At 37.9% G+C, this 21,525-nt stretch overlaps 5 protein-coding genes and 1 pseudogene across 7 annotated transcripts; 4 read left to right on the top strand and 2 right to left on the bottom strand.

The window, feature by feature from the left end:
- Positions 1-2,420: 2,420 nt before the first annotated feature.
- On the top strand, positions 2,421-6,221 carry LOC17877198 (NAC domain-containing protein 75). Of its 3 annotated transcripts, none has more exons than XM_023780051.1 (8): positions 2,421-3,011; positions 3,324-3,498; positions 3,620-3,812; positions 4,439-4,917; positions 5,038-5,283; positions 5,725-5,808; positions 5,945-6,003; positions 6,123-6,221. In XM_023780051.1, the coding sequence occupies exons 2-8, from the start codon at positions 3,382-3,384 to the stop codon at positions 6,160-6,162; spliced, it is 1,218 nt and encodes a 405-aa protein (XP_023635819.1). In that variant the 5' UTR covers positions 2,421-3,011; positions 3,324-3,381; the 3' UTR covers positions 6,163-6,221. The 3 variants fall into 3 exon arrangements, with proteins under 3 accessions (XP_023635819.1, XP_023635827.1, XP_023635822.1); XM_023780059.1 differs by having other exon boundaries at positions 2,422-3,011; positions 5,728-5,808; XM_023780054.1 differs by lacking the exon at positions 2,421-3,011 and having other exon boundaries at positions 3,313-3,498.
- Positions 6,005-7,647, bottom strand: LOC17876289 (putative dual specificity protein phosphatase DSP8). Its single transcript, XM_006280980.2, has 6 exons — positions 7,365-7,647; positions 7,011-7,133; positions 6,833-6,926; positions 6,657-6,739; positions 6,474-6,563; positions 6,005-6,337 (listed from the first exon to the last, which is right to left on the bottom strand). Exons 1-6 carry the CDS (start codon positions 7,575-7,577, stop codon positions 6,251-6,253), a joined length of 690 nt encoding a protein of 229 aa, XP_006281042.1. The 5' UTR covers positions 7,578-7,647; the 3' UTR covers positions 6,005-6,250.
- A 444-nt stretch (positions 7,648-8,091) lies between these two features.
- Positions 8,092-13,833, top strand: LOC17876752 (annotated as a pseudogene).
- Positions 13,834-14,558: 725 nt separating this feature from the next.
- Positions 14,559-15,767, top strand: LOC17877348 (profilin-5). The gene is made up of 3 exons (XM_023784062.1): positions 14,559-14,780; positions 15,216-15,353; positions 15,450-15,767. The coding sequence occupies exons 1-3, from the start codon at positions 14,658-14,660 to the stop codon at positions 15,582-15,584; spliced, it is 396 nt and encodes a 131-aa protein (XP_023639830.1). The 5' UTR covers positions 14,559-14,657; the 3' UTR covers positions 15,585-15,767.
- An 86-nt stretch (positions 15,768-15,853) lies between these two features.
- Positions 15,854-18,221, bottom strand: LOC17876327 (glucan endo-1,3-beta-glucosidase 13). Its single transcript, XM_006280274.2, has 4 exons — positions 18,022-18,221; positions 16,401-17,684; positions 16,276-16,309; positions 15,854-16,186 (listed from the first exon to the last, which is right to left on the bottom strand). The coding sequence occupies exons 1-4, from the start codon at positions 18,080-18,082 to the stop codon at positions 16,039-16,041; spliced, it is 1,527 nt and encodes a 508-aa protein (XP_006280336.1). The 5' UTR covers positions 18,083-18,221; the 3' UTR covers positions 15,854-16,038.
- A 705-nt stretch (positions 18,222-18,926) lies between these two features.
- LOC17875895 (mitogen-activated protein kinase kinase 6) lies at positions 18,927-21,188 on the top strand. The gene is made up of 8 exons (XM_006280645.2): positions 18,927-19,113; positions 19,234-19,318; positions 19,431-19,565; positions 19,812-20,039; positions 20,128-20,310; positions 20,413-20,636; positions 20,736-20,781; positions 20,889-21,188. The coding sequence occupies exons 1-8, from the start codon at positions 19,034-19,036 to the stop codon at positions 20,979-20,981; spliced, it is 1,074 nt and encodes a 357-aa protein (XP_006280707.1). The 5' UTR covers positions 18,927-19,033; the 3' UTR covers positions 20,982-21,188.
- Positions 21,189-21,525: the final 337 nt, after the last annotated feature.

The following is a 21,525-nucleotide window of genomic DNA, read 5'->3' as shown; positions in this document are numbered from 1 at the left end:
TTAATTAAAGAGAGAAAGACAAATTCTATTTTAGTGTCGGCTGATCTCTATTTTATGTTTGTGTGTAGTATTTGTAATTTAATAATGTTAACGTCGATTTGGAAGTTTTATTTCGTTGTCAAGCAAGTATTTGCTGGTGTTACAAGGAGATTTCAGTATAGTATTATTGAAATGAAATGAAAAATAAGAGTTGACCAAAATAAAGCCTTATTATTAGTACAGTGTACATAATGCTTTTCAGATGACATACTTGCTTAGTCGTTTTACATTAAAAGATTATAAAATAATACATGTATGTGAGTCTGTGACAGTGACAAATATATATGTAGACTTGCGTAATGTTAATAATATAGATGTAATCGTTAATGATTTTTCTTGGTAATGAAATGTGTATTAAGAGGTGGACAGACACTATATGATGTGTATTTATTTGCATGTCGCTTTCGAATCAGAATCATAAGTAATTAAAAGTTGTCTTAAGTTTGGCCGTTATTTCTGTTTCTTTCGTATGATTCGCTAATCTCCCGCACAAAAAAATAAAGTCGTAGCTACATTAAACGTTACATGTTAAAAAAAAAAAAAAAAAAAATGAAACGTAACACAATAATTTCCATGAAAAGAATATATAATTCCCCAATCAAAAATGTATTTAAGTTTATGGAGATCCTGGCAATCCTGCATGTGTGAGTCAAGCAATTGGGCCGGATATGAAATCAAATTTCTGTAAACGATTTTTAAAGCCCAATATAAGTTACAGGGCTGATAAAGAGGCCGTGCCTTGTTATTGCCTAATGTTATTGCAAGTTTTTTTTTTTTTTTTTTTTTTTTCTGCAACTTCTTTGTTTTACAGTTTTAGAAGCAAAAGTTGAAAAGATTTACCACTTGGGTTTTGACATTTGAGTAAGAGTACAACATCACTACACTATTGTAATTTTGTGATCATATTGTTCGAAGGACCCCTATTTTAAAATGCGTAGGCTTTTGGCCATATATCAACTAGAAAAATATAAACTTTTGCTAAGATAGCCGAGTAGTTTAAATATCATGGTTTCTTACAACTTTATTTCTTTATATCTTATGCACACCATGAATTATGTTCTTACTAATTATAGCATATCTATAGGAATAATTAACTCTAAAAAGAAACTGGTTTGAGAGTAGAAAGTCGAAACATCGTATAACAGAAAAATGTTCTTTTATTATTTTGTAATGTGTTAATAAATAATTAAGCATGGTACTCTTATCAATTATAAAATTAAAAATTGTAGCCATACAAAAAAAAAGGTAGGATGTTCTTTTTTTTGGATGGTCATATACAGCTAATAAGTATGTTTAGTCTAGTCTCATACAGTACTTTGTTTTTTTTTACTTTATCCTTAATTAAAAAAAAAAAAAGAGTGAAGAAAAAATGAGAAACCTAAATAGTAATAATCATTTTGATCAAAAAAAAATAGTAGTGATCATTAGATGGACAAAAAATGATGACCGTTTGATCTGTTGTTCAAACAAATCCGCGGCTAGGCCCCATCCACCCGACACCATGATTTGGACCTACACCAATTTAGAAACCATTGTGTTCAAAACGTCCAAAGAATATATTTGCTTATACTATATACTATAGCTAGTATTTGCATATTTCAAATAATGTGAAAGAAAGTGAAAAAAGAAAAGCAAGAACAAGATTCTTAGAAACATGTGTTTGTCCTATAATCCAAAGAGATTATCCTTAACTGCTTTTCTTTCCTATGTACTTTTTCTCTTTATTTTAAATTAACAGTATGCTGTTTCTGCTAAATTAACCCGTAATTAATTATCTCCAAAAGTTCGAGTGACCACAAAGTTTAAAGTCAACAATGGATAAAAAAAATTACGAATAATATCAAAATATATTAAATCAAAATTTTACGTAGAGAGATAATTGGAGGAAAGCTCAACAAAGTTTATTACGAATGGATCCTCTTTTGATTTTCTACTCTGTCTCTTTTTTTACACTACATAAATGAATTTATACATCAAATCATAACCCCTTAATTCCCAAAATTGTAGGAAATATGAACAACATTAATTCTCTTGTTTCACAAATTTAAATAGTTTAAATGGATTTTAAAAAAGAAAAAAGAAAGAACACTGTCAATTCTGGTTCAGTCATTTACCTATATATTATTCTGTTTTGAATAACTCTATTGCTATCTTTTAAACACACAAGAAACTAGTTTTCGACTGTTGAAAACAAACATATATGATACTTATAAATATAAGAAAGATTCGATTAACTTATCATAATATATAAATCATGGCATGCCTTAACATCTTTTACTAGTACTACAACTACAACTTAAAAATAAATTTATGAATATTAATATTAATTATTCACAATATATTTCTTCAATTGCTATAAAAAAAAGTGTTTGACATGGTCTGATATGGTATAAGCTTTTGTAATACAAATATTGTATGAACAAAAAGCAACATATGCATATTTTTGATACTTGACAAAACCAAAAGAAAAAGAAAAAGGCTAATGTATTATACAAACCGCCTTAAATATGAATTCACTTTATTTAACTTAAGACCGAAAATAAATAAGTAAAACAAAAAAAAAGGTTTGGTCAAGAGACTGAAGACTCGCACAAGACAAGAGAGAGAGAGAGGGAGAGAGAGAGAGAGAGTAAAATTAGGGTTTTGAACCTTTTCAGTCTCAACTCCTTTTATTTCCTTTACTCTTCCTTCTTCCTCATTTCTTCTTCATTTCTTTATCTACTTGACATAGTTTTGTTTCTTCTGTACTTAAAGTCGTATCTACATGTGTTTCTGTGTCTCTTCTGGAACCAAAAAAGAGAGAGATATCATAACAATAATTGTAATTAAAAAGCACTAATATGCTTATCTTAATATAAGGTTATACATATTAAATCCTTTCTTTTACTCTCTATATATTGAGATCACTCCCGTCTTTATCAAATTCTTCTTCCTCTCACCTTTTCCAATCCAGAGGATCTCATGTAGATCTGGTAACTTTGATATTTGTTTCTTTTTTTCACTTCTTCTCTTTCATTGCATGTTTTTAAATTGTATACCTATGTGATCATTAATCTCTAGCTCTATGCATGTTAATGACATCGATTAACTCATCTTATCATTTTCTTTCTTTCTTTCTTTCTTTAAGCTTTTAATTTCAGTAGATCTCGTACTGTGGTACAAATCTGATGATCTTTATATCCATTTACTATTTTTTGTCTTCTTTTATTTACACTGAGAATCGTGTACATATATATGCATGGAGCAATACCTTTGAAACCTTTTCCTTTTTTCATAAACTGCAGATCATTTTCTAATACAACCGAGATCAATCACTAAGCTAGCTATTGATCTATAGAGGAAATGAAGAATAGTTATAAATGTAACCTCATAGATTCAAAGCTCGAAGAACATCATCATCTTTGCGGATCAAAACATTGTCCTGGATGTGGTCGCATGATTCAAGCTGCTACTAATCCAGTAATATTACATTCCGCTTATATACATATTCCCAAGAATAAATATATATAAAAATAAAGATATCATCCTGTCACTTTTTTTCTTTCTTTGAAACTGTTCAGCCTTCTTTTGTTTTTTTTAGAATTGGGTTGGATTGCCGGCAGGAGTGAAGTTCGATCCGACAGATCAAGAACTTATAGAACATCTAGAAGCAAAAGTGAAGGGAAAAGATGAAAATGAGAAATGGTCATCGTCTCATCCACTTATAGATGAGTTTATACCCACCATTGATGGAGAAGATGGGATATGTTACACTCATCCTCAGAAGCTTCCAGGTTCATTTCAATTCTTTAGATATAATAAATAACTCTTCAGGTTAATTATTCGATCTGCATGGAACGATTTTTTAAAGTTAAGGAGATGAAAATATATTATGCTGTGTATATAGGCAATTTATAAATAATCACCACTCCCATAAAAAATTAATCAATTTTTTTTATCCTAATATATTTACTACAATACAGTTTTTTTAATTAAATTTATTATGTAGTGATTACCAAATTTGATGTGTTATAATTATACTACGAAATCTCTAACATGTTGTATATATTAGTACTCAATTAATTAAAAGGAGAAGTTTCTCAAACATCATACATTGTATCGATATGGTTGGTGTAAATAAAAAACGCACAACTTTTAAACAAAACTTCTTACGAAAACAAAAGAACTGATGCGAAGCATCTTACTTTCTTTTGTTTGACGTCTTCTTAGTATATTTTTATTGGATAACTTCTTAGTTCATAAGTATGTGCATGCAACTTGCTAGTAGTAGTATCGGGATCTTGGATAATGTTTGGTGACCCAACTTTGAAAAACAAGTTTCCTCATACAAAAATATACTGGTTCGATCGTCTTAATTAAATTTTTTTAATTCAATTCAAAAATCTTTTCTTGCTATTAGGAGTGACAAAAAATGGCTTGAGCAAACACTTCTTCCACAAGCCATCGAGAGCTTACACAACCGGAACAAGAAAACGACGCAAAATCATCCAAACAGATCACGACTCCGAGTTAACCGGATCATCAGAAACCAGGTGGCACAAAACGGGAAAAACAAGACCGGTTATGATCAGCGGTCAACAAAGAGGATGCAAGAAGATATTAGTACTCTACACAAACTTCGGTAAGAATAGACGACCGGAGAAAACAAATTGGGTAATGCATCAATATCATTTGGGGATTAGTGAAGAAGAGAGAGAAGGAGAGCTTGTAGTATCTAAGATCTTTTATCAGACACAACCTAGACAATGTGTTAGTAATCTAAATTGGTCTGATCATCATCATGGTTCCAAGGACGTAGCTACCGCCTTGCAGACTCTTGGTTCCGGTGACGTCGTCTCTAGGGTTAGGACGAATCCCTATACAAGAGGCTTTGAGGAGGTATACACTACACATAATGTTTTGTGAAAAAAGTCGAATTATTCTGGGAGTCTTAGTGCAACAAATGAGAGTTTAACAAAACATTATTTTTTGTTGGCAATTAACATGTATGTAATCAAGGGGACAGCCGAAGCTTCAAAGGGAAGTGAGAACCAGCGTGTGTCTGGCACGTGCGAGGAAGTACATGATGGGATCATAAGATCATCAACATCGTCATCTAATCAACATCATCATATGATTCATGATCATAATCAACATCATCAAAATGTAAGAGAGTTTCACATATCATCATATCCCATGACCCCTACGACTATCACATCGCAACATGAGTCAATCTTCAATGTTACAAGTACTATGCCCTTTCAGGTAAATTAGTTTTCCTTAAATAATCGAACCCCAAAAATTTTATTCCTTCAAATAAGCTCAAATTTTATAAAGTCAATGCACGCGAACGTGCATGGGATATATATAGTAGTGTCTTGGACATTTAATCATAACCACTCATTTAAATAAAGACTAATGATTTTGGATCTACAGGCTCATGCAAAAAAGTAATTCTTGTTCATATTGTCATATAACTTAGAAGTTAGAACTTATGTCGCATAAAAGGTAAATTACCTTGGAAAATGTTTTTTTTTTTAAACGCATTAGTATGTCCAATGTGGTTGCTCTAAATGGCTTGCGGAAGTGATTTTATAATATACATATATATATATGTTATTTAATTTTGTTAGAATGGTAATTGGTATTAGTATTGAGGTTTTGATAACATAAGAAAAATGAGTATTCGTATTTTACAAATGATAGCAGGAGCAGTTAAGAGGTCGGTCGTCTGGTTCGGGATTAGAAGACCTAATTATGGGTTGTACCACAGCTACTTGCACAGAAGACGTAAGTTTATTACCAACAAGTGTGCTTTAATAACTTCGATTCATGATTGTTCTAACATAAGTTTTGTGGTTATATTACATACGGTCCAATATTTTGCATAAAACAAAAGATTAATCATAGATGATTAAATTGGCAGGAGCATTCAGAAGCAAACACACATCAAAGTGTAGATTGGTTAACGTTTCCACCCTACTGGTAAGACCAAACTCAAAACAAATATATCACTAAAAATTGTATATAAACAATTGTTAATGAACAAGTCATTTGGTTACTTGAATATAATTTAATCAGTTGGACCGGCCACAATTTTGCAGGAACCAAGCGGGATCAGAGGGTCAAAACCAGAAATTTTAACCGAGCCAAAAGGAGAAACAGAGAAGTCTTTGCAAAAACCTCCTGACTTAGCTTTTGATCGATGCTGGAATAGCTGAGCCATGACTGACTAATCTATGCCATTTACATCAGAGGTTGCGACGAATGCTGTTTCACTCAAAGGAGATTGTAGTCTGTTGTTATATTCCTCAACAACCTAATTACACATGAAATCACAACCATTTAGAAAAAAATCATAGAGACTCTGTATTAAAGAATCACACACACAAAAAAGATCATGTTATGCAGCTTCCTTATATGATTGTCTCATAGATGAAGCTGGCAAGTCTTACTTTCCTCTGCGAAGGATGCAGTAAAACCCGCGGTCTTATCGAGCGCACATGTTCAAAAGCTGCAGCTACGGTCATGCCCTTATGCTCAAACTGAAAAAACAAAAAGCATGTTAGTGAGAAGGAATTCCTTAATGAACCAACACAGTTTAATTCAGCCAATAAGATTATAATATATGGACTTGCCAAATAGCAGAGAACAACAGTTGTACTTCTTCCTCGACCAGCTTTGCAATGGACGTAGGTTGTTTTACCAAGCAAGGCATTCTCTGTTACATAAACGGGAATGCATAGCATAGTAAGCAACATGAGTAAAACCACAAATAAGTGTACAAGAGAGCACGGCCTCACATTACACTCACTGTGAATGAAGTTGACGGCTCGAGTTATGTCAGCAATCGAAGGAGCAAACAGGTAATCACGTGTTGGTATCACTAGATGCTCCATTTCATAAGCCTAGAAACAATTCGAAATCATCAATACTCCACAACAACAGATAAAAGATTTGAAAACACAAGAGATTGGGAGCATTGAACATACATTATACAAAGAGGATGGTACCAAAGTCTCAAAAGGTTCATTAAGAGTGATTACGCCACCAACGCCTAGATGTTTCAATCTCGGAACATCCTTACGAAACGGAACAGCTCCCATCAGAAGATACTGAACAAAAAAATAAGCCGCATAATGTGAAAGTGTCTATCTTGGTTTCTTCAACCACATTTAGAAGAAAAGCTCAAATTTAGAAAGTTTCAGATGCTCCAAAAATCACATTTACTTGGAATAAAAATATTCCAGTCAAATTCAGATTCATGATGCTATAATAAAGTTAGCTCCTTTTAAAACTCATCAGCACAATTTTTTAGTAGAATCTAATGATCTGACACTAAGTACCTGATCGATTTGATCCCACCATCGGAACTGAGACTGGAGTTTGAAGCGGACGAGGTTGTAGAAAAGAGTTGGGTAAAACAGGATCCGACCACCCGCTCCGATTAGAGCTCTCTTTGCTTTATCACCCTTTTTCTTCTTCTTCCTCCTATAAACGCTGTCGTTTCGTGATGATCGCTGCTGAGTCTCGTCATCTCCCTCCGTTTCATCGGTCATCGCCGGGAAGACTATTTCAAAGAGTGTGAGAGTTGGTCAACGATTTATTTCACCATTCTTCAACGATATCAGACATATTTACGATATCACCCTCCATTACAGAACACAAAAACATATTAGGGCCTACTTAGGTCTTTATATAATTATGAAGACATATTAAGGCCCATTAAGTCGTAGTAAGGCCTACTTAAGATCTTTGTGTTCTTCTTTTTTCCATCAACTTTTTTTTTTTTTCCTAAAAGTATTCTATCATGTTTAACGATTGACAACTATTTTTCTCCTCAAGATATCATGCAAAAATGTGTTTTCAAACTTGTGGTTTTTGAAAAATATCATAGTGAGATAACATTTTAATTATAGAGGAAGATTGATGGTATTATATTGAAAAAAACCTTTCATTTTCTTGTTTATATCAACATTTAAAGTTAGAGCAAAAAATCTACTAAATTAATGATAATTCAAAGGGGAAAAGACTTGTTAAGAAAAACTCCATAATATATTATAAACTTGAACGATGTCGAACCCTAGCGCCGTTAGGGTTTTGGAACCAAGTGATCATGTCGAGCATATGGAGGATGATGGTCGGCCACCGGAGGGAATCCCAGTGATGTCTCGGGTCTGGGTGGAGAAAGTGCAGAGTAGTATTGGTGGAGGAATTCCTTCGCCGGAGACGGTGCTAGAGGATGAGTTTGCGAAGACTAGGATGCGGGTAGAGTTCCCGAATGGGGCCAAGGGTGAGCCGGTCATCACTATTGGGAAAGAGGTGCTGGAGGTGATGTACGGGCTTTACCGGAACTGTATGATTGTGAAAGTGTTGGGTCGACACATTACCATCGATGCCTTGAACCGCAAGCTAAAGGAGATGTGGAAGCCTCGAGGAGGCATGGCTGTGTTAGACTTGCCGCGTCAGTTCTTTATGATCCGTTTCGACCTAGAGGAGGATTATATGGCAGCGGTAACAGGTGGTCCGTGGAGAGTTTTTGGGAGTATTCTCATGGTGAAAGCATGGTCCCCCGACTTTGATCCTGTGCGTGATGATATTGTCACCACGCCGGTGTGGGTACGAATATCAAATCTTCCTGTGTTCTATTACCATCGAAAAATTCTCATGGGCATCGCGGAAGGAGTAGGCAAACCACTTCGGGTGGATCTAACCACACTTAAGATGGAAAGGGGGCGGTTTGCGCGAATTTGTGTTGAAGTGAATTTGAGAGAGTCTTTGAAAGGAACCGTGTTGATCAATGATGAAAGATACTATGTTTCTTATGAAGGTTTGACCAACATTTGTCCGACGTGTGGAGTGTATGGTCATAATGCGAGCTCATGCCCGACAAGAGTATTGAGTCAAAGCGTGGGTCCAAGACAAGCCTTAGGAAATAAAAGTGCCCGGGATGGAGAGAAGGAGGCGGATGGTTTTACAGAGGTCCGACGAACTCATAGACGTGGAGATGGTCCGCATGTTGTTTTTCAAGCAGGAGGCTTAAAGGAGAGGGCCGTGGAGAATAGGATGGAGGTAGTTAAGCCGGGTGAAAAGGAAGTTCTCAAAACGTCCAATATGTTTAATGGGTTGGCTAGAGAGGAAGGTGAGCATGTGGACGAGCAAATGGATGGCTCCAGTGAATCTAATAAAGAAAATGTGTCGCTGAACTCGCTGAATCAACGAAAGAACACGAACTCCGGGAAGGAAAAATCAACGATAAGCAAGGCTGCGGGAAGTAAAGAAGTTTCAGAGCGGAAGCATGGTGGGCTTAGGCCAGGACGAAATCATGTTCCTAAAGTGAAACATGGAAAGTCAAGTGGTAGAGCTGGGGGTACACTTGCACGAGGGTTGGTTTTTGGACCCATAAGTGGTAATATTGGAAGTATGCCTTCGGGTAAGCGACCTCGGGTGGAGTTTGCGAGCGATGGTCGGGATGGAGAAGAGCCAATGGTTACGGGTGTTGGTCACACGATGGAGAAGCAGACTTTGCAATCAGCTGTAGAAGTGTCTTCGACCGAAATTACAGCTACTGCAAGTACGTCCATGGTCCTTGCTCTTCACGAGGGTGCTTTGGAGCCTCAGGGGGTGAATGTCGGTAAATAACGGTTTACCCCGGCAGTTCTACGTATATTTCAAGATATTATGATGAATTGTTTATTATGGAATTGCCGGGGGGCGAATAAACCCAATTTTCGACGTTCGATTCGATATCTCTTAAAGAAATTTAACACGGATGTTCTAGCTTTGTTTGAGACCCATGCTGAAGGCGAGCGAGCAGGGAGAATATGTCAGAGGCTGGGTTTTGATCAATCTTATCGGGTTGATGCTGCCGGTCAGAGTGGAGGCATATGGCTATTATGGCGAGCAAGTGTGGGTCAGGTGGACGTTGTGGCCGCAACGAGTCAGTTTATCCAAGCGAGGTTGGTAAATGGGACCGAGGTGTTAAATCTGGTTGTTGTTTATGCCGCGCCATCGGTAAGCCGGCGTAGTGGTCTATGGACTGAGCTTCGGGATTTGATTGGAGGAATTTCGGGGCCGTTGATCATTGGTGGTGACTTTAATACGATTTTACGACTCGATGAGAGAACTGGGGGTAATGGTAGGCTTTCGCAAGATTCTTTGGCGTTTGGAGAGTGGATTAATGATCTCTCTTTAATTGACATGGGTTTTAGAGGAAAGCAGTTTACTTGGAGGAGGGGTCGGGTTGAGAGCACGTTTGTCGCGAAGAGGTTGGATCGTGTCTTGTGTTGTCCTCATGCTCGGTTGGAATGGCAGGAAGCTGTGGTGACGCATCTTCCATTTCTCGCGTCTGATCATGTACCGATGTATGTACAGTTGAGTCCGGTACAGCGCACTAACCCACGTAGACGGCCGTTCCGGTTTGAAGCCGCTTAGTTAAGTCATGAAGGGTTTCAAGAGTTGTTGCAAACCTCATGGAATTCAAGCTTATCAACGCCTGAAGCTTTGAGGGAGTTGAGTTGCAAGTTAAAAAAGTGGAATAAAGAGGTTTTCGGTGGGATCCATGTCCGTAAAGAGAGGTTGATGCAAGAGATCACAGAGGTGCAAGAGCTGTTAGAGGGGGTGGTAACTAATGATTTGTTGGCTCGAGAGGAGAAACTATTGAAGGATTTGGATGTTTTACTTGAGCAAGAGGAGATGCTTTGGTTCCAAAAATCTAGGGAGAAGTTTATTGCTCTAGGAGACCGAAATACAACTTTCTTTCACACTTCGACAATTATTCGGAGAAGACGGAATCGTATTGAGATGTTGAAGGACACCAATGATAGATGGGTGACGGATACGAGTGAGTTGGAGAAGTTGGCTCTTGAGTATTATCGACGTCTTTACTCTTTGGAGGACGTATGTGAGGTTAGAGGGGACTTACCTACAGCCGGTTTTGAAGTATTAACTCGGGAGGAAAAACATGAGCTAGAAAAGCCGTTTACCAAGGAAGAGATTATGGGGGCAGTCAAGAGTATGGGGAGTTTTAAAGCCCCGGGGCCGGATGGTTTCTAGCCAGTTTTCTATCAAAAGTGTTGGGAGGTAGTTGGGGATTCAGTTTCTCGATTTGTTCTTCAATTTTTCGAGACGGGAATGCTACCGCCTTCAACGAATGATGCTTTGCTGGTGTTAATCCCTAAAGTTATGAAGCCGGAGAAGATATCACAATTTAGGCCGATTAGCTTGTGTAATGTGGTGTTTAAGGTCATTACAAAGATGATGGTTATTCGTATGAAGGGTGTGATTTCCAAGCTTATTGGGCCGGCACAAGCAAGCTTTATTCCCGGGAGACTTAGCATTGATAATATTGTAGTAGTACAGGAAGCAGTCCACTCAATGCGACGCAAGCAAGGCCGTAAGGGGTGGATGTTATTAAAGTTGGACCTTGAAAAAGCTTATGACCGTGTGCGGTGGGATTTTTTGGAAGAGACGTTAGGGGCTGCTGGTTTTTCGGTGGAATGGACGGGTCGGATAATGCGGTGTGTCTCTGACCCGGCTATGAGCTTGTTGTGGAATGGTGAGCGAACTGATTCTTTCAATCCTGCCCGTGGGCTCCGACAAGGGGATCCGCTATCTCCGTATTTGTTTGTGCTTTGCCTTGAACGACTTTGTCATCAAATTGATATAGCGGTTGGCAATGGGACTTGGAAACCGATAAGGCTCTCGCAAGGAGGTCCAATGTTATCGCATATATGCTTCGCTGATGACCTTATTTTGTTTGCTGAGGCTTCCGTGGCGCAGATTAGGGTTATTCGGATGGTCTTGGAGAAATTTTGCATGGCCTCGGGGCAAAAGGTTAGATTGGAAAAGTCGAAAATATTTTTTTCAAAGAATGTGAGTCGTGACATGGAGCAGTTGATAACTAGGGAGAGTGGTATTGGTTTGACTCGAGACTTGGGGAAATATTTGGGAATGCCTATACTCCATAAACGTATTAATAAAGATACTTATGGTGAGGTGCTTGAGAAGGTTTCGTCTCGACTGGCGGGTTGGAAGGGACGGAGTTTGAGTTTGGCAGGGAGAATTACACTCACTAAGTCGGTTTTAGCTTCTATACCGGTTCACTCGATGAGCTCTATTCTCTTACCGGCTTCCGCTTTGGAACGAATGGACAAAGCGTCTCGGTCGTTTGTATGGGGTAGTACTCCGGAGAAAAAAAAGGTACATCTTTTATCTTGGGGAAAGATATGCAAGCCTAAGGTGGAGGGAGGGCTTGGTTTACGAGCTGCGGGTGATATGAATAAAGCACTTCTCGGAAAGGTAGCTTGGAGACTACTTAACGATAGTGAGAGTTTATGGGCACGGGTGCTACGAAAGAAATACAAAGTAGGGGATGTGCATGATCAGTCATGGGTTGTAACTAAAAGTAACTGCTCGTCTACTTGGCGGAGTGTGGTAGTGGGTTTCCGAGAGGTGGTTTTTAAGAGAATGGGCTGGGTTCCCGAAAATGGACGACGCATACGTTTTTGGTTGGATCGTTGGCTGCTAGCAGAACCGCTTTTGGAGTGGGCTGTGGTTCAGTTACCTGTGAGTGAAGTGCATAAGTGTGCTAAGGATTACTGGGTCATGGGGTCGGGCTGGAATATGGTTCAGTTGGCTCAGTTCCTTCCCACACACATTATTCACCGGATTTATGCGGTTGTTCTTCAAGAGTTTTCGCATATGGATGATCGTTTGTCCTGGCATGGTTCTATGGATGGAAAATTTACTGTGAGCTCGGCATACTCGTTGTTGACCCGAGATATTACGCCTAGACAATGTTTCGCTCGGTTTTTTAAGAACATTAGGCGAGTAGTGGCACCGGAGCGTGTTCGGGTGTTTCTTTGGCTTGTAGCCCACCAAGTAATCATGACTAATGTGGAGCGGGTACGACGGCATATTGGGACTAGTGAAGTGTGTGAAGTGTGTAAGGGAGGGCTGGAATCGATTTTACATGTGCTAAGAGACTGCCCCGCGATTGCGGGAGTTTGGAAGAGGTTGGTGCCCCAGCGGTCTCGACAAGAATTTTTTTCTATGTCTTTAATGGAGTGGTTGTTTGGTAACTTGAGTGCTGGATCGCATGTGGGGATGGAAAATTGGCCAACTGTTTTCAGCATGGCAATATGGTGGGGGTGGAAGTGGAGGTGCGGTAATATTTTCGGCGAGAATGGAAAGTGTCGGGATAGGGTGCGGTTTATTAAAGATCTCTCTACGGATGTGGTAAAAGCGCATTCTCTTGCGAATAAAGAGTTGCGTGGAGGTGCAAGAGTAGAGAGAATGGTGGGATGGAAGAAGCCGGCTGACAGATGGGTTAAAATTTCGACGGATGGGGCGTCGCGGGGGTCTCTGGCGCTTTCTTCGGCAGGTGGAGCGGTTCGTGATGTGGAGGAGTTGTGGTTGGGCGGTTTTTCTCTTCACATTGGGTCTTGCTCAGCGCCTCTAGCGGAATTATGGGGAGTCTACTATGGTCTTCTCATTGCTTGGGACAAAGGTTTTCGGCGGGTGGAGTTGGAAGTGGATTCGGAGTTGGTGGTGGGTTTTTTACGGAAAGGGATTAGCGATGCTCATCCGCTTTCTTTTCTGGTGCGTTTGTGCCATGGCTTCTTCTCGAGGGACTGGATAGTCCGTATTTCTCATGTGTATAGGGAAGCTAACCGTCTTGCGGATGGGTTAGCTAACTATGCGTTCTTGTTACCGCTAGGGCTTCACTTATTTGATTCTTGTCCGAGTGAAGTTGTTTCTTTTTTGTTGGACGATGCTAACGGGACTGAGTTTCCCCGGTGTATTCGTGTGTAATGTTACATTTTATTTTTAGTTAGTTAAGTATGGAGACTTTGTCTCCTCTCTTTTACCAAAAAAAAAAAAGAAAAACTCCATAATTAATTTCACTTTTTTCCTTCCAATAAGTCGTGTTTTCTCCATTTGTCAAAATTTCAAAATAGTAGTATGAAAAAGAGATGCACTGGCACGTGTCGATCATGTATAAATCTTTATATACAGTAAAACCTCTATAAATTAATACTCGATAAATTAATAATCTCTATAAATTAATAAATTTCTCCGTCCCAATTTGGGACCAGTGTAATTTTAGACATATTTCGATAAAATAATAAGATAATATTTTTTTTGAAAATCCTTTGTAAATATATGGTCCCAACAATATTATAAATTAATAATTAGGTAAATTTTTCAAAATATATGCATATATAAACACATTAGTTTTTGTTAGAGTTTATTTCTAGTATTTTACTATATCAGAAATAGTTAGCATTCTCTTTCAAGACATAATAATTATTATTTTCTTTGTAATTGATTATATAAAATACTAATTCTCATGATTAAATCTTATTTTTAATTATTTTTTTGAAAAAACTTTCCAAATTAAGAAAATCTCTCTATAAATTAATAATTATTAATTTATCGATAAATTAAAACCTCTATAAATTAATAGATTTTCATGGTCCCAACATTATTAATTTATAGAGGTTTTACTGTATTTGCATAAATGCCACTGCCACACACACACACTCGTAGTTTCGACGCTATCTCTACTAGAACATTCCGATAAACCCACAAAGAAGAAGAAGAAGCAGAACTGAGGAAGAAGGAAGACGAAGAAGATGTCGTGGCAGACTTACGTCGACGATCACTTGATGTACGACGTTGAAGGCAACCGCCTCACCGCAGCCGCAATTCTCGGTCAAGACGGTAGCGTCTGGGCTCAGAGCAGCAGTTTCCCTCAGGTTAGGATTTTACTGCTTTTCGTTTGATCTATGTTGAAAGCTGCAATCTTTTGCTATCGAATTTTGAATTCGGATCTATTTGATTGAACTCGTGTCACTATGTGATCATATTAGCTCATCTGCTCATACGTTTGATTTTTGTTGTCTAGCTTTAGCTACTGAATCATCAAAATTCAGCATTTTTAATGTTGTGATTTTTGAAAGGGTGAAACTTTTTTTTCTAGTTGAGTATGGTTTCCTGCTTCACATGTTCATGGGTTTTGTAGTACTTGCAGAGTGAAGTATTTACTGATACTAGTTGTTTTAAGTGATGTTGTTTTTTTAGTTTTGGATTTTGGTTATGTAGTTCGTAGGTTGCTTTCATGAGGTCTTTAGAGAACCGAATATGCGGAATGGGGTTTTCTTATCTTTCTGCATTGTTTATTGTTGTTTTAGTTGAAGCCAGAAGAAATCGAAGGCATCAACAAAGATTTTGCTGAACCTGGAACACTTGCTCCAACAGGATTGTTCCTTGGTGGCAACAAGTACATGGTAATCCAAGGAGAGCCAAATGCTGTCATTCGAGGAAAGAAGGTAACTAGAAATCTTGATTGTTGTCTGTGTTTGATGAACCTTTGTTTCACTGCTACTTGATTTTGTGAACTTATGTTGCTTTTGCTTCCATTGTAGGGAGCTGGTGGTGTTACCATCAAGAAGACCACCCAAGCTTTGGTCTTTGGTATCTATGAAGAACCAATGGCTCCTGGACAATGCAATATGGTCGTGGAGAAGCTTGGTGACTACCTTATTGAATCGGGGCTCTGAAACCTTAAGCTTATGTTAAATTCATGTTGCTCATGTGATCTAGTAGTTGTGTCTTAAGAGAAAACTATTTATATATCGACGGTGATCGATCATTTGATAGTCCTACTGTGTATTACCTACTATGTGATGGATCTTGGGATTGTATGATTCTATAATAATATGGTATTGTCTCCGGTGGTACCATAGCTTTAGAGTTCAGTTCATGAATGGTTATGCAGATTGATATTTTTGTGAAATTCAGTGAGGATGATTTTGATCAGAAGACTATGGATACAATTGATTTGATTTCAGATAATGTCTGTACAACGATTCCACTGCAGGAAGAAAGACAAAATCTTAGACGTTCACAATTTCTAAACCAAACTATTCACTACTAAGGAACAAATATTTGCTTTTTCTTGCTACTGCTACATTCCTGCAAAAACACTGACTCAAATTTCTTTCAGATTCCGGGTTACAGTTCCTGCGATATCATAGTTTGCAAACTGAAGGACAACGAGATCATGAGACAGAGTTTAAAAATCCATCTGAGTAGTTTGTTTCCGCATGAAGTTGAAGCAGAGGAGGTCAATGCAGTTGCATTCGTCGCCTTGGTTTTGTTCCTGCAGAAAGATTTTAACAAATCAGAAAAGAATATGGTATGTATGGCTCTTCAGTTTGCAAAGCTGAAACGACTATCTTTATGACATACCCTCCTGCAGTTATGTATATGCATTTGTCATAACCTGTAACAAAATTGAATCAGATTAAGGTACGATCAAAGACTGTTAATTTGTGATTTTGAAGAAGTAAAAGCTGGAGATTTTGTTTGCTTACTAGGATCCTTGTTGACCTTAACACCAGCTCCTCCAAAGCTACAAGCGACATCTGTTGCTCTATTCTGCTGGAAGTAGCTATTGAACACGAAAGAAGCATGAGAAACCAAAGTATCTGGTTGGAAACAAGGCTGGCTCGGTTGAATGGCTGTGCAATCTACATTTCCAGGACCACAAGCCCAATCCAAAGCACCTTTCAGATCTCTCTCTGATGCTTTAGAAGAAGCAATGCACCAACTATTACTATTCCCACTCGAGTTTGTACCACTCGAATTTGAGTGAAACGCGTTGCTCTTTCCCGTGAAATCCAGCTGATAAACGCTTGTCTGGTCAGGGTAGAACAATCCCCAGTTTCTCTCTGACTCTAAACCCGTTTTCCGATTCTCGTTGAACAATGAGAAAATATAAACGTTCATTGCCTCTCCTGGCTTTGCAGGTGTGCCTTGGTTGGTAACCACATGACGGATTATGTTTGAATTATACGTCTCTGCGTTGTCAGGAGAGGCAGCAGCTTTTTCCTTCGGTGAACCTTTGGTTGGCCATCCAGTCTCGGTAACCATAATCTTGATTGTCCTGAAGTTTAATGCCATGAGAGCATAATAGAGAGCATCAACTTGAGCATCAAACATGTTCTTGTAAAGCAAACCCGTGTTCGGGTCAATCACTTCAGAGGAAGACTCAAACAACACATAATCCAAAGACACATTGTTTGGAGAGTCTCTGTAAGCATAGTACGGATAAAGATCAATCATGAAAGGAGACTTATTCTCTGCAAGAAACTCTAACATTGGTCTCAAGAAATACGCGTAGCTGCTGTTGAATGCTCCAGCAGAAGGAGGGAAAGATCTAGAGAGAATCCCTAGGGAAAGAGTCGTGGAAACCTTGATTCGTCTACTCAAACCGACTTTTCGCAGAGCGGTTAACACATTTTGCATAGCGGGGACAACGAAAGATGAAGCATTGATGTGTGGATCATCAGTAGATTCAGCTCCAACGGTAATGTAAGTGATCTTGGTCGTTGGATAGTATGGTAAGACGCTGTTCTTCAGCCAAGTATTTACAGTTGATTGGGACTGTGAGAAAGCGTTGAGATCAGAGTTTGGTACTCCAATCATAAGCTCAATGCTTGTGTTTCCAAATGCTTTGAGGACTTGGGAATTGTAATCATAGATTCTAACGTAATCGATGTTGTGTTGTTTAATCAACTGAACAACTTTTGCCGGTGTCGGAAGATCGTCGGCGCTCCGTCCGTAACAAACTCCAACCTTACCACCGTAGCAACAGTCTGCAAAAAGTTGAGGGAAAAAAAGACAGAATCAATTGTTTTTTTCTTTTCTATTGATAGCTCTATGAAGATGTCTAGAAGCTCAAAATTGGAATGAGGGTTTCTTTTGGGAATGAGGGTTTCAAATTATGCAATTATAGCTCTATGAAGATGTCAATAAGCTCAAAGGTCTACAATAGATTAGAAGAAGGTAATGAAATCTACTCAGCAAGAATCGAAATTGGAAACCATAGAATGATGTTTTTGCTGGTTTAACTTTAGAAAGAAGTCTTAGACAGCTCTCGAAATGAATACTAAAAGAGAGAAAGAGATGAGTGAGACTGTGAGAGAGACAAACCCAGAAGTAGAAGCAGAAGCATAAGAGAAATAGAGAAGATGAGCTTGAAGTCTCTCGTCATTGCTGGGTAAACTAACACACTTTGCTTTGCTTCCTTTCCTTGAAAGAAGGAAGTTTTATCTTCTGGCAGCTCCTTCTTCTTCCTCGAGTTTTTTTCTCTCTTTTGTGAAAAAAAAGTTTGAAGCTTTTTCTCTCTCTGCCAAAATAAAAGCTTCGTAAAGCTCTCTCTCTCTACAGCGAGAGTGGGAAATTAGTTTAGTTTTTTTTTTTGGTTGGAATTGTTTTTTTCTTCTTGTCAGAAGTTGAACACATTGGTCGGGAACGAACCGGGCCTCAGGCAGTACAATTAATTAGATTTGATAGAACTGTCTGGATTCCGCTAAGCTCTTGACTCTTGATAGCGTATTCCAACTTTTACTTTCGTCCCCCGTAATTTATGCTTTATTCTCAAAACTACCCCATTATAAATTAAAATTGGTCCCATGGAATTTAATTTTTTGTTGATCTTTTGGATATGCTATGAATTAAATAATAAATTCGATCTTTGCTTATTAATTCGGAGAAATATTAATTTTCAAACCGACAAAATAAAAATAAATTCGGTTTATCCAATCCAACAAACTATTAATTACATAATAACTATTTTTTTGTATTGAAAAAGAAAAAAACAATTAAGATTGTTCTTATCGCCGCCAGCTGTCAAACATACTAGAGATAGCTGTGGATCAGTTAATGGGCCGTTTCATCATCACATATATAGAAATTTTAGCCCATTTAAATTTTAGTGGAGGTAATAATCTTACAGCCCATTTGATTCAATGCTTTTTCTTAATTGTATATGATTTTTTCTTTTTCTTTTTCTTTTTTCCCGGTCTCACGCGTTCAAAATAATTAGTCCGTTAACAATTGGAAGAATCGTCGTCTTCTTCCCCAAACACTCATTTCTCTTTCTTGAAATTGCTCATTTACAAAACCCTAAAAAGAGTGAGAGCGATAATCCCAAGAAAATCAAATGGTGAAGATCAAATCGAACTTGAAGCAGCTTAAGCTCCTCTCCGTTCCAGCTCAAGAAACCCCAATCTCTTCCTTCTTGTAAGTTTCCTCGATTTCTCCATTTCGTACTTCGATCTGTTGCATTTCGAGGGATTGTTAACAAAATTGATCGATTTGTATCATTTCCTTTTCTGGGTTTGAATCGATTCTATGAAACAGGACTGCGAGTGGAACGTTTCACGATGGAGATTTTCTTCTGAATCAAAAGGGGCTTCGGTTGGTGTCAGATGAGAAGCAATCAAGGGTAATAATTTCAATCCTGATCTTTTTAATGAGAGATCTCAATGTTCCAGAGAAAAAAGTGTAATTAAGAAGGGGGTTTCTTGTGTGTGTGTGTGTGTGTGCTTTATTTATAGCCATCTGATAGCAAGGAGCTTGATTTCGAAATTACTGCTGAAGACTTAGAGACTGTGAAAGTCATCGGAAAAGGCAGTGGTGGAGTTGTTCAACTAGTTCGACATAAATGGGTTGGCAAATTCTTTGCTATGAAGGTACATTTCTGATAGCCAACTCAAGCAAAGTACCTGTTTTTGCTTTTCATTTGACTAGTCTTTTATAATCTTTAAGAGTTTATGAAAGTTGGAATTTTGTGATAGCTTCTTCTCAGGGATTCATAAGATGGGAAGTTGGAAAGTTTAGTTCTTTTGATAATATGATCACTTGGTTAGGACTAATGTTTCACATAATGCTGGTGAATGAGGCCCTGAATTTGAGTGTGTTTATTTTATGAATCACAGGTCATACAGATGAATATACAAGAAGAAATCCGTAAGCAAATTGTCCAGGAGCTCAAAATAAACCAAGCATCATCACAATGTCCACATGTAGTTGTCTGCTACCATTCTTTCTATCACAATGGAGCCTTTTCACTTGTGCTCGAGTACATGGATCGAGGATCTCTTGCGGATGTGATACGACAAGTGAAGACTATTCTTGAACCTTACCTTGCAGTTGTCTGTAAACAGGTACACTGAACTTCCTATACTCCACCAAATGATTCAGAGCATTCTCATGTTTTATCATCACTCTTGCTTATTTTCCCCTTGTTAACAGGTTTTGCTAGGCCTTGTGTACCTGCACAACGAAAGACATGTCATACACAGAGACATTAAACCATCAAACCTTCTTGTGAACCATAAAGGGGAAGTGAAAATCTCAGATTTTGGTGTAAGTGCAAGTCTTGCTAGCTCCATGGGACAGAGGGACACATTTGTTGGAACCTACAACTATATGTCGGTAAGAAAGCATTCCAAAATCATCTACATTGCAATTTCTTGATGTTGCAGTATTGTGAAACATACATAACCATGTCTCCTTTTTACTTTCTTCACTTCACAGCCTGAGAGAATCAGTGGAAGCACATATGACTACAGCAGTGACATTTGGAGTTTGGGCATGTCAGTTTTAGAATGTGCAATAGGAAGATTCCCTTACTTAGAATCTGAAGACCAGCAAAACCCGCCTAGCTTTTATGAACTCTTGGCTGCAGTCGTAGAGAATCCGCCACCAACTGCTCCTTCTGATCAATTCTCACCTGAATTCTGCTCCTTTGTATCAGCCTGGTAAGTGGCAACTCATTATTTGCATCTTCGTATACTCTGCATTGAAACACAGAAAGTTAATATTGATGGCTATATGATTCTTCTTTACATTAATAACAGCATACAAAAGGATCCTCCAGCAAGAGCATCATCTTTGGACCTCTTGGTAAGTAATTCCTACTCACCACTCTCTCTTTCTCTCTCTATCTCTCAGATTTGGTTGCTAGTATCTTTAATGAACTCTGAGACTATGTTTTTTTTTTATGTTCACAGAGTCATCCATTCATAAAAAAGTTTGAGGACAAGGATATTGATCTCGGGATACTTGTTGGCAGTCTGGAACCACCTGTTAACTATCTTAGATAAGTAATTCCTCTTCTTCTGCATTTGCATTTGGTATATGATATGATATGATAAGATACATGATATTGTGTAATGTGTCTCTAAAATATTATTACTTGACGATGAAAGTTGAATGATATGTATTTTATTATTCATTGTGTTCTTTCCTTAATATGTAATATACAAGGTTTTGGTTGAATATGTGATTAAATAGACTCGGTCATTTTAAAACCTCATTTTCTCCCAAATTATGACATTTTATAAAGGCCAAATTATATAATATAGTCTTGACTTGACAGAGATCCTATATAAGGAGAATAGCATGTGGAGATGAGTCATGGACACTCATTGACTTTATACTCCAAAGAAAAGTCCCTATGTTTTATTTTAATGAATCTCTTTGTTTCTGATTATCTTCGTGCAATGCATGAAAAGTATTTGGAATCTTTCTTGAAGAGTAATTTTGTTTTTAGATAGGCCACAGCTGTCGCCAACCAAGTCTACTAGAATCATCACAGTTTCAAATTTAGTAAGCCAATGTCAAATATGAAAACAGAAACAGATCCGT

Source organism: Capsella rubella, unplaced genomic scaffold (genome assembly GCF_000375325.1).
Source record: "Capsella rubella cultivar Monte Gargano unplaced genomic scaffold, Caprub1_0 scaffold_8, whole genome shotgun sequence".
In the NCBI taxonomy this organism is placed as follows: domain Eukaryota; kingdom Viridiplantae; phylum Streptophyta; class Magnoliopsida; order Brassicales; family Brassicaceae; genus Capsella; species Capsella rubella.
Note: the sequence above shows the minus strand (reverse complement) of the source record. Positions and strands in the feature narration are given on the sequence as shown.

Excerpts from the sequence above, each read along its gene's own strand:
- LOC17877348 (XM_023784062.1), top strand. The coding sequence starts at position 14,658 with ATGTCGTGGCAGACTTACGTCGACGATCACTTGATGTACGACGTTGAA. Across the intron at positions 14,781-15,215 it reads AGAGCAGCAGTTTCCCTCAG|TTGAAGCCAGAAGAAATCGA; the intron begins GTTAGGATTTTA and ends TTGTTGTTTTAG. Across the intron at positions 15,354-15,449 it reads CTGTCATTCGAGGAAAGAAG|GGAGCTGGTGGTGTTACCAT; the intron begins GTAACTAGAAAT and ends CTTCCATTGTAG.
- LOC17877198 (XM_023780051.1), top strand. The coding sequence starts at position 3,382 with ATGAAGAATAGTTATAAATGTAACCTCATAGATTCAAAGCTCGAAGAA. Across the intron at positions 3,499-3,619 it reads TTCAAGCTGCTACTAATCCA|AATTGGGTTGGATTGCCGGC; the intron begins GTAATATTACAT and ends TGTTTTTTTTAG. Across the intron at positions 3,813-4,438 it reads TCATCCTCAGAAGCTTCCAG|GAGTGACAAAAAATGGCTTG; the intron begins GTTCATTTCAAT and ends TCTTGCTATTAG.
- LOC17875895 (XM_006280645.2), top strand. The coding sequence starts at position 19,034 with ATGGTGAAGATCAAATCGAACTTGAAGCAGCTTAAGCTCCTCTCCGTT. Across the intron at positions 19,319-19,430 it reads CAGATGAGAAGCAATCAAGG|CCATCTGATAGCAAGGAGCT; the intron begins GTAATAATTTCA and ends CTTTATTTATAG. Across the intron at positions 19,566-19,811 it reads GCAAATTCTTTGCTATGAAG|GTCATACAGATGAATATACA; the intron begins GTACATTTCTGA and ends TATGAATCACAG.
- LOC17876289 (XM_006280980.2), bottom strand. The coding sequence starts at position 7,577 with ATGACCGATGAAACGGAGGGAGATGACGAGACTCAGCAGCGATCATCA. Across the intron at positions 7,134-7,364 it reads GGTGGGATCAAATCGATCAG|TATCTTCTGATGGGAGCTGT; the intron begins GTACTTAGTGTC and ends TTTTTTGTTCAG. Across the intron at positions 6,927-7,010 it reads TACCATCCTCTTTGTATAAT|GCTTATGAAATGGAGCATCT; the intron begins GTATGTTCAATG and ends AATTGTTTCTAG.
- LOC17876327 (XM_006280274.2), bottom strand. The coding sequence starts at position 18,082 with ATGACGAGAGACTTCAAGCTCATCTTCTCTATTTCTCTTATGCTTCTG. Across the intron at positions 17,685-18,021 it reads GCTTCTGCTTCTACTTCTGG|ACTGTTGCTACGGTGGTAAG; the intron begins GTTTGTCTCTCT and ends AACTTTTTGCAG. Across the intron at positions 16,187-16,275 it reads ATATACATAACTGCAGGAGG|GAACAAAACCAAGGCGACGA; the intron begins GTATGTCATAAA and ends ATCTTTCTGCAG.